The following is a 10,723-nucleotide window of genomic DNA, read 5'->3' on the forward strand; positions in this document are numbered from 1 at the left end:
AAAAACTTTCAAAATATTACATGTATTCATACACCTAGTTTTTTTTCGTCGCTAGATCTAGAATCTATATAAATATTACGTTTACGTGGTTTGCTTTTAATGTGCAACCTATTGTATTTTATTCCTTACATTTTTTTTTCAACGTGACGACTTTTTACCTAAGACTTAAATTATTAAAATTATGGAACATCTAGGAAACGAAAAGTGAACCACTTGTAATACGTGGGACATATGGTAAAACAAAATATAAACAAATCCACTCTTAAATGTTAATATTAAGATCTAGATTAGATTGGATTCTAGTGAACGATAGCGAAATTTCAGAACATGTTGCCTAGCCTAAGAGTAGGCAAAGAGACTTAATAAATATTAAATAAGTACTAGATCTATGCCCATTGCCAATATTAAGATTTTATAATTTTTTAGCCTAACATATAACATTAACAACTTAACAAGTGAAGTTGTTAGGGATTTTGGTTTTAAAAAAAAGCACTAATCATCCTATAAAAATTACATATTCTTGTAGAGCTCAACTAGGTCTAGACATCTAGATCTTATATGAAAATTGTATTCTTTATGTTGTTGAAATGAATACAAATAATACAGAAGCATATTTTTATTTTTGTGTTGGCTTCCTCCCATAGCCCCCCAAAAAAAACTGTGTGCTGCACAAATATGAAAATGTTTCTAAAGCAATGTTTTATATAGATTCTAAATACAGTGAATGAAAGAACTACATAGTCAGAAATCTAAAGTAAATGACTTGAACTTGAAAACGTAAAATTACATGGCTTAAAGATGGGCTTTACTTCACCTTCCCAAAATAATAAGGCAGTTAAAATATGCACATTACAGTGCTCAAGTCATTTACTTTAGATTTCTGACTATGTAGTTCTTTCATTCAATGTATTTAGTGATTCCAGTTTTTCATAATTTTCATACGTTGCAAGTTGAAAATGCTAATTTTGTTATAGATCTACTCACAGAAAGCTACCAGTGCTTGACAATGACACAGAAATCTTTAGAATCCTTACCCATTGATATTCATTATAATAAATTATTAGGTGAGTTAATTTCAGTTTTGAACAATAAAATGTAGATATTTCTAGAGTTTAACTGAAAACGGATTTCCTTTATTCTCTTTAAGCCAGAATAAATGTAATGACCTCTTTATTTTCAAAATTTAAAAAAAAAATTATATCTTTAGTTGTAGCATTATCATCTATCAACTGTCTGTATTTAAAAAAAAAACTTAGCAGTATCATTTGATGTTTTTCTCTGGAATAACTATTGTTTGTTTCATAATTTTAACAAAACTAAGTTGTATAGAGGTCTTAAATGTTCTAACTTTTAAATTAGTCAAATGAATGATTGTTAGTTCTTTATATTTTTGCTAGATTGGCTGGTGAATAGACGTCATTGCACACAGCAATGCCAAGCCATTCTGACTGTGATCAGGGATAAAGTTTCTAAAGCTAAGGAAAGTTCATTGGCAGAGGAATCAAACAACCAGCAAATTCAAGAGCTTCTTGCCTTACCTCGTAAATTTATTTTTTATCTATTTTAGGTTTTGTTCATTCAAGCTGTTGTTTTATTTGATATTTAAGTGTTTAAATATTAAATTGGAGTTTTTAAAAAAATTAAAATTTAAAATTATGTTACTGCAAATTTATTCAAATATTTAAAAACACTGAAGTATAATTTTCAAAATAAACATTTCATTTTCTAGAGCTGAACTATTTTCATGTAAAGCAAGTTTTTGAAAGCTTGAAGTCGACAGACACAGGCAAAAAAAATTATATTGGACAGTATGCCTCTCAAAGCATGAAGGTATATGTTTAATTTAACTTGTTTTTGAATGCTTTTATATATATAGGCCTACTTGAATTTTTTTTAAGCAAAAATATTTTTTTGTCCTCAGAATTGGGCAGATATAATAAAGTTGTATGAAAAAGATGGCACTTACCTGGGTAAATAAAATCAAACTAGGATCTAAGATATAACCTGGCTACACAACAAATTGATTTTTTTAACATAAAAAACTATAGAGAAAACAATTGTGTATAATCAAACTGTTCACACTATCGATTTTAATGCAAGACTTCTGACTTTAAAAAACATGCAATTTCTTTTAAAACTATCTACCTGTTGTTAAATACTAAAAATGTGATTTATGTTTAGCTGAAGCTGCTTTGTTGATTACCCGTAATGTGAACTATGAGGTACCAGCTGTGAAGAAACAGATCAGTAAATGCCAGCAAACTCAGAAGGTAACCCAATGTCTTTTTGTCTTTTCAACTTCTGCAAGCTTAAGTTTAGCTTGTTATCTAATTAAAGTACTAAATAATCACTGTCTACCCTGGACACTGAGAAACTTAAACTAAAATTAAAGGTCAAGGGCTATGCGACAATTTAGAGCGATGAACTAATGTTTAATATCTGAGTTAGGATCATGTGTTCTGTCAAAGGAAACCACAGACAATTCTTACCCAGTAATTCTCATTCTAAATTATACATAGTGTCAGGATTCCCTTGTGTCATGTACGGCGTCATGGTGGGTACAATTCTGTAGTGTACTTTAACAAATGTTTATAATAATTGTTTTGTTTCAATTTTAATTCTTTTGAAATTCTGTGTCATATATTATGTCGAAATGTGTCCAACGCTGTTGTGTACTTGGTATGTGTCCTAGAAGATACATTTCAATTGTTTATAATTTTTTGTTTGTTTACTTTTCAATTTTTTTTACTAAACTTCAAAAACCAGGAATGTGCCAGAAAAGAAAAAGAATATGCAGCTAATTCTGCAGATTTGCGCAAGCAATATGCTGCTTCTTGCAAACAGTTGGGGATTGAGGTGTGCAACTATTTTTTTAAAAACATTTCTATAGTAGTTTTTTAACACGGACTTTACTTAACTTCTACATATATTGTTCAAAATATATGATACACAATGCAATTTAAAAATTACTACCTAATTAACCTAGTTATAATTAAAATTGTATTTTAAATATTTTTTTTGAAGGGTGAGAAAATCAAAACTGAATTGGCAAGTCTTGTCAAGGATCTTCCATCTGAACTGAGCAAGTTTGCTGAGTCAGCCAAGTCCTTGAATGATGCGGTACAGTACTATGACAAGTTTACCAAGTTTGTTACAAACAAGTAAGTTGGCTATAGGGGTTAAAATAAAGATCTACAGTAAAAAGTAACTTTTAAAAGATATTTAAAGTGTTACATTAAGTCGGTCTTGGTTTGCTCTTGTGACTGGAGGACATCCCAGAGTCCATAAAGCTCTGATAGGTACCTGATTTATGTTGGGCATAGTCCTCACCACACCATACCTTCAGATATTTTCTTATGAACTTTACTTCATCTGCCCAATAGATTGCTAGGTCTAAAAAGGAATCTTTACTTTTTCTAATATATCCAATGTTATATATATATATATATATATATATATATATATATATATATATATATATATATATATATATATATATAAACATAAAATGCATTTTACCTTTTTTTCGTTACAATTTTTTCTCTTTTTGAAACAGTAATGATGCTATAAACGTACCACTGTTAAAGCATATTCTGAGCAAGGGAAATACCACCACTTATGAATGGAGAATTGGGAAAGCCCCTAAGCAAATAGATCAGCAGGATATCTCTATTGATCTAGCTGATGAACAAGATGCTGGTGCTAATGGTATGTTTCTTTGAGTTCTTAGGTTACTGTTAAGTCTATTCTTGGCTTATGGGATAATCTGTTGGTTTATGGAGGTGGATAGTTAGTGCTTCTGGTATTTTGTAACTTTATTATTATTCCATAAAGGTGCTTTGTAGGCTAACTTGTACTTCAATTATTCAGTGTAGTAGTAGATTGATCAGAGTGCAGTTGGTGAAGAGATAATTTGTTCTTTTATTGGTTCATGTAGGTGGTGATTTGGGATAATTTGCACCTTTATTGGTTCATGTAGGTGCTGATGGAGCCATTGACTGGAGTGCAGTTGATGAAGACAGTGCTATTGATTTTGGGGATGCTGTAAATTTTGATCTAGGGGACATCACTGTGGAGAGTGGGGGTGTGTTGGCTGTTGATGGAGAGGTAAAGACACTTTTTAAAATCCTGAAATGATTTTTTTCTGATAATTTAATTTTCAGTTAATACTTGTAAATGACAAAGATTTTATTTTAAACTTAACGATAGAGTATTGTTTATTTTGTTCCACAATATATGTCAAAATATTTTTTTTTTATCCAAGCAACCCAGACAATTATGCTATTGCCCAGGTTGTTTAAGAAAACCCTGACATTACTATTGCCCAGGTTGTTTTAGAAAACCCTGACATTGCTATTGCCCAGGTTGTTTAAGAAAACCCTGACATTGCTATTGCCCAGGTTGTTTTAGAAAACCCTGACATTGCTATAGCCCAGGTTGTTTAAGAAAACCCTGACATTTATGCTATTCTCTTGTTTGTTTTAGAAAACCCTGACATTGCTATTGCCCAGGTTGTTTAAGAAAATCCTGACATTGCTATTACCCAGGTTGTTTTAGAAAACCCAGACTGCTTTTGCCCAGGTTGTTTTAGAAAACCCTGACATTACTATTACCCAGGTTGTTTTAGAAAACCCAGACATTGCTTTTGCCCAGGTTGTTTTAGAAAACCCTGACATTGATGTTATTGCCCAGGTTGTTTTAGAAAACCCTGACATTGCTATTGCCCAGGTTGTTTTAGAAAACCCTGACATTACTATTACCCAGGTTGTTTTAGAAAACCCAGACATTGCTTTTGCCCAGGTTGTTTTAGAAAACCCTGACATTGATGTTATTGCCCAGGTTGTTTTAGAAAACCCTGACATTACTATTACCCAGGTTGTTTTAGAAAACCCTGACATTGATGTTATTGCCCAGGTTGTTTTAGAAAACCCTGACATTGATGCTATTGCCCAGGTTGTTTTAGAAAACCCTGACATTGCTATAACCCAGGTTGTTTTAGAAAACCCTGACATTGCTGCTATTGCCCAGGTTGTTTTAGAAAACCCTGACATTGCTATTACCCAGGTTGTTTTAGAAAACCCTGACATTGATGCTATTGCCCAGGTTGTTTTAGAAAACCCTGACATTGATGCTATTGCCCAGGTTGTTTTAGAAAACCCTGACATTGATGCTATTGCCCAGGTTGTTTAAGAAAACCCTGACATTGACATGGATGCTATTACCCAGGTTGTTTTAGAAAACCCTGACATTGCTATTGCCCAGGTTGTTTTAGAAAACCCTGACATTGCTATTACCCAGGTTGTTTTAGAAAACCCTGACATTGCTATCACCCAGGTTGTTTTAGAAAACCCCGACATTGTTGCTATTGCCCAGGTTGTTTAAGAAAACCCTGACATTGCTATTGCCCAGGTTGTTTAAGAAAACCCTGACATTGCTATTGCCCAGGTTGTTTAAGAAAACCCTGACATTGCTATTGCCCAGGTTGTTTAAGAAAACCCTGACATTGCTATTGCCCAGGTTGTTTTAGAAAACCCTGACATTACTATTACCCAGGTTGTTTTAGAAAACCCAGACATTGCTTTTGCCCAGGTTGTTTTAGAAAACCCTGACATTGATGTTATTGCCCAGGTTGTTTTAGAAAATCCTGACATTACTATTACCCAGGTTGTTTTAGAAAACCCTGACATTGATGTTATTGCCCAGGTTGTTTTAGAAAACCCTGACATTGATGCTATTGCCCAGGTTGTTTTAGAAAACCCTGACATTGCTATAACCCAGGTTGTTTTAGAAAACCCTGACATTGCTGCTATTGCCCAGGTTGTTTTAGAAAACCCTGACATTGCTATTACCCAGGTTGTTTTAGAAAACCCTGACATTGATGCTATTGCCCAGGTTGTTTTAGAAAACCCTGACATTGATGCTATTGCCCAGGTTGTTTTAGAAAACCCTGACATTGATGCTATTGCCCAGGTTGTTTAAGAAAACCCTGACATTGACATGGATGCTATTACCCAGGTTGTTTTAGAAAACCCTGACATTGCTATTGCCCAGGTTGTTTTAGAAAACCCTGACATTGCTATTACCCAGGTTGTTTTAGAAAACCCTGACATTGCTATCACCCAGGTTGTTTTAGAAAACCCCAACATTGTTGCTATTGCCCAGGTTGTTTAAGAAAACCCTGACATTGCTATTGCCCAGGTTGTTTAAGAAAACCCTGACATTGCTATTGCCCAGGTTGTTTAAGAAAACCCTGACATTGCTATTGCCCAGGTTGTTTAAGAAAACCCTGACATTGCTATTGCCCAGGTTGTTTTAGAAAACCCTGACATTGCTATTGCCCAGGTTGTTTTAGAAAACCCTGACATTGATGCCATTGACTGGGGAGCTGTAGAGGACCTGCCCTCAGCAGCGGCAGGACAGCAGACTGATGATTCTGGCACCGCCACTGGGAAGAATGCTCTCAGCATCATTGATAACCCTGAGACTAGGAATAACTTTATCGATGATCTCCTAGAGGTATGAACTCACCCTCACATGTTAATAGTGGTCAGCCACAATCAAATCTTATACAATATACATTTAATGTAAAGTGATGGCTAAGAACAGACACAGTGGAAAAAAACAGGTTTGCTTTTAATTAGAAATTTTTGAAGTAAAAAATTAGGAAAACGTTTTTTGTTAAAAATGATATTTTGTTGTATTCTTTCACAGCTTAAAGCATTTTTAACTCAGAGAGTCAATGAGTTGTCTCATGATGCCAGTGACAGTCACATGTTATCTGCCCCTAGTGACATTCACCTTGGCCAGAATGAGGTTACCAACATGTTGACCAAGGTTAAGGACATCTTAGACAAGTTGACCTCAGTCCAGATGCAGCACCTTATGTTGATAAGAGACTCCCCAAGGTGAATAATATTTGATAACCCCCACCTTTTGATCCTAAGATTTAAATATTTGATAACTCAGCATTTTGGTAGTTAGATTAGAATTTTATGTGATTCAGCCTTTGGGAATGGGATGTTTTGTTGTTTGGGACGCATATTTGTTACCCTAAATTTTGTGTTTTGACCCCTCCCCCCCCAGATGTTGACCTAAATGTTGTGTTTGACCCCCAGATATGTTGACCTAAAATTTGTGGTTTGACCCCCCCCCCCCCGGTATGTTGACCTAAAATTTGTGGTTTGACACCCCCCCCCCCAGTTATGCTGACTTAAAATTTGTGGTTTGACCCCCCCCCCCAGATGTTGACCTAAAATTTGTGGTTTGACCCCCCAGATATGCTGACCTAAAAAAATTTGGCTTGACCCCCAGATATGTTGACCGCTTGCGTGACTCCCTAAGACAAAAACTCCTGCTGGCAGACAAGATGTTACAGAGTGAGAAAGAGATGGCCGGGACCAGAATTGAGGCAGTTAATGAAGAGAAAGACTTGGAGCCTCAGTTGGAACTTTTAAGAAAACAAACCAAAGTCCTTAAAAAACAGGTGTGTTTAATCTCATTTATCTTAAATTTATTTACATTATCAGATAATTTCATATTTAATAAGTTTAAAAAAAAAAGTTTTCTTAACAGTTGATTCCATTTTGGTGTACCTCTCCAATACAAAGAGATCATCTATTGTTTTTTATTTTGCCAGCTTGAAGATGAAATATCAAAGAAATATACAGACAGGAAAGTGAATATTATTGGAGAAATCAACACAATATGAGTTTAACTGGTCAAATGATGTTTTAAAAAATGTGGAGTATGAGAGATGTAACTATTCAGTCACAAGGCATTTTGAAAGTGCGCTGGCAAGAATTATTCAGGTGCTGGCTAACCTTGCTACATTGTTGTATTTATGTCTTAACATTTTATATTTCATTGTTTTCTTAGTCTTTAACATATGACGAGGAGAACAAGAGCAATCTACTTCTGAATTAAATGAAGTAATTATTGATCCATGCAAGAGTTGATTTCTCTTGGGGCAACATATTTGTGAACAACTACAATAAGAAATCTTTTGGATCTTGGAATCCAACCTCAAATTTTAAAAAACAGAATCCAAAAAGAAATGACATAATTTAAATCTAATAGTTATAGCCTGAACCAGAAGCTGGAGAAAATTGTTGAAATAAATGCTAGTTACAATGTCTGACTGATCATTGCATTGTTCAAGTCATATGCTTAGAATGTTTCTTCTATTGTTGCAACCAATGTTGGATTATTTGATTGTAAAATGTTCCTGATTGAAATTGATATATTTGTTATTTATTATTATTCATGTTTAAAAGTACTGGAGTGGGCTAAATTTTCAGACAAAAAAAAATGTATTCATTAAAATTTTATTTATTATTTATTCATCAAAATTTCTTTATTTTATTTATTCTTCAAAATAGTTAAGTAGGTAACAACCTCCAGGAAATAAAAAGTTCAATGCTATTCCATTGTTTATTTTTATTTTGATGGACACAAATCCTCAACAAGTAAAATGTTACAGGTATATAAAAATCCTTACAACAAGCAAATAATCAAACATTTGTTTCAAACAAAATGTTACAGACACAGAACATATTGAGCACCCTGACTGTAGGTAAAACTAAAAGATGTAAACAGATGCTGCCAAAATAAAGTACCAATAAAGCGTGGTGCATATTTTTTTTTCAGCCAGAATTCACTTTTTTTTTTTTACAACAGGTGAGTACATCTTTAATGACTAAAGGCAAGACAATTTAAGACTAAACTACTTCATGACCTTGTGGTACAGGTGAAAAACATTCTTCGCATATAAATTACAATCTGACAACATTCACCATAACATCCTTGTGGTCAATGATAAAAAAAAACATGTCACATTTTACCCAAGAGGAATGTATCATCTAACAGCAATCTTACCTTTGACCTGTTAAATTTTACATTACATTTATACAAACTGAATAAAAAAATAGAAGTTTAAAAAATATTACAATGTGATAAGGTGTATAGATATAGACCACAGCACTAACCATACAATGTAGCTCATGGAAGTTGTCATTGTATAGTTATTATGCTTGTAAAACAGTTGCTAAAAGTAAATAAATAATTGACAGATAGGTGGGAACATGTAAAGCTCTTGCAAGGGTATATCTTCTGTATTGCTAAATCACATTCAGTAATTGACTTTTTTTTTTCAAACTGCAAACACCATGGGACAAATTTTTAAAAATAATTTTATCAAATACAATTCAGCGAAATTAAACATGAGATTCAGTCAAGTCAAAATTTGTAATGATTTTTGTATCTAAAAATGAAGGGATGTTTTTGTGATCTTTAACAGAGTGACTGCAAGAGGGTGATACAGCAATAATTTAATTACGTGATTTTCATTTGAACAAACAGATTAATCCATAATTGATAGACCTGAGAAATATAGTATTAAAGCTAAGGTGCCAGACCAACAGAATTAAACATGATTTTTTTTTAAAATTATTTCAATCATGTTCCAATACAAAACCATTTTTTTTTAAACTACAATATCATCCCTGGAAGTTTGTGAACCATCTATAATACCTGAAATTTGTTCCCTATAGAATCACTCAAAGTTCAATAGTATTTTCATACTTCAAAAAAAAAGGATTTTAAATGAAATATACAGCTTAATTCATGTACATAATTGAATTTTTTTTAAACAATTTAATCTCAGTAAAAAGAAAATGTACAGATATTTGTTGACTGCTGGGTTGAGTTTAGACAATTATACTTTTTCCAGTAGGTTAATAATGATATTATCATCCATGTCAGTAATATTTTCTTGAAAAGTATTAACAAAATAATGCAATACAAATCTCTTTGAAATACAACAGGTAATTAATCACCTATATGGAATGAATGAGCAAATATGAAGAAGATATTTTGAATAAAACATGCACTGTGCCAGAGAATATAAAGGTGTATACAAAGTTTTTATAAAAATGTTTATTATGTAACAAGGCACAGCCAATGATTTACCTGTTTAACCAATCAGAAAACTGAACACAAAGCATGTCTGACGAGCCCTAGAGAGAAATCTCAAGTTGGATGTGGGCCACTTCCACTGTCAATGCAACAAAGTTTCTGATTGGTTTAATCTATATTCCATTAATTATACAAGTATTGAATATTTACAAAGCTTGAAAAAAAAGGAAAAAAAGTACAAATTATATTTTCTAAATAGATGTGAGTGGTAGAATGTTCAAGAAATATTTCAGTAGTTGTCTTGTGGTCAAATCTAATTCTTCAACTTAACCTTGACTTAGTCACCAATATTGATGACATTTTATCAATGGATCATTCAGGTATTGCCATAAACATAGCAGCCATTTCATTCAGTGCAGTGTTAAAATAATTGAATTCAATAAGTAGGTTTTCTTCTCTATACAGTAATAAATGTGCTCATTGCTTTTACTTGTTTTTTATATTTTCTTTAAAAACATTTCAATTCACTCACAATACAAAAAAAGATATTTTTAAAAAGTTTATTACAAATACAAAAAAAAAATCTAAAACAAAAATTACTTCAAAAGAGAAAAAATTACAATGTTAAGAACCTAATACAAAACTGTCAGTTCAAAAAGATGTAACAAATAAACAGAAATGATCTAGCTACATTACTCACACATTTTTTAAAAAGTCAACAATTAGGCTATCTGGGATAACAATTCACACAAACAGAAATCTTTCTAGGATAGAAACCTTCTAAAATTGAAATAATTTCCACAAGTTAGAA

The 10,723-nt window shown here is 32.7% G+C and overlaps 1 protein-coding gene across 2 annotated transcripts; it reads left to right on the forward strand.

Annotated features, from left to right (window-relative positions):
• Positions 1–103: 103 nt before the first annotated feature.
• On the forward strand, positions 104–8,050 carry LOC131937641 (CDK5 regulatory subunit-associated protein 3). Of its 2 annotated transcripts, none has more exons than XM_059295228.1 (14): positions 104–234; positions 975–1,064; positions 1,398–1,541; positions 1,730–1,830; positions 1,922–1,970; positions 2,182–2,270; positions 2,767–2,856; positions 3,025–3,161; positions 3,557–3,708; positions 3,980–4,107; positions 6,343–6,516; positions 6,712–6,905; positions 7,312–7,483; positions 7,637–8,050. In XM_059295228.1, the coding sequence occupies exons 2-14, from the start codon at positions 1,007–1,009 to the stop codon at positions 7,706–7,708; spliced, it is 1,560 nt and encodes a 519-aa protein (XP_059151211.1). In that variant the 5' UTR covers positions 104–234; positions 975–1,006; the 3' UTR covers positions 7,709–8,050. The 2 variants fall into 2 exon arrangements, with proteins under 2 accessions (XP_059151211.1, XP_059151212.1); XM_059295229.1 differs by lacking the exon at positions 104–234 and adding an exon at positions 261–345.
• The last annotated feature ends 2,673 nt before the right edge of the window (positions 8,051–10,723 follow it).

The sequence above is a fragment of the Physella acuta genome, unplaced genomic scaffold (assembly GCF_028476545.2).
Source record: "Physella acuta isolate Inbredline_101_S28 unplaced genomic scaffold, ASM2847654v3 ptg000216l, whole genome shotgun sequence".
Classification (NCBI taxonomy): domain Eukaryota; kingdom Metazoa; phylum Mollusca; class Gastropoda; family Physidae; genus Physella; species Physella acuta.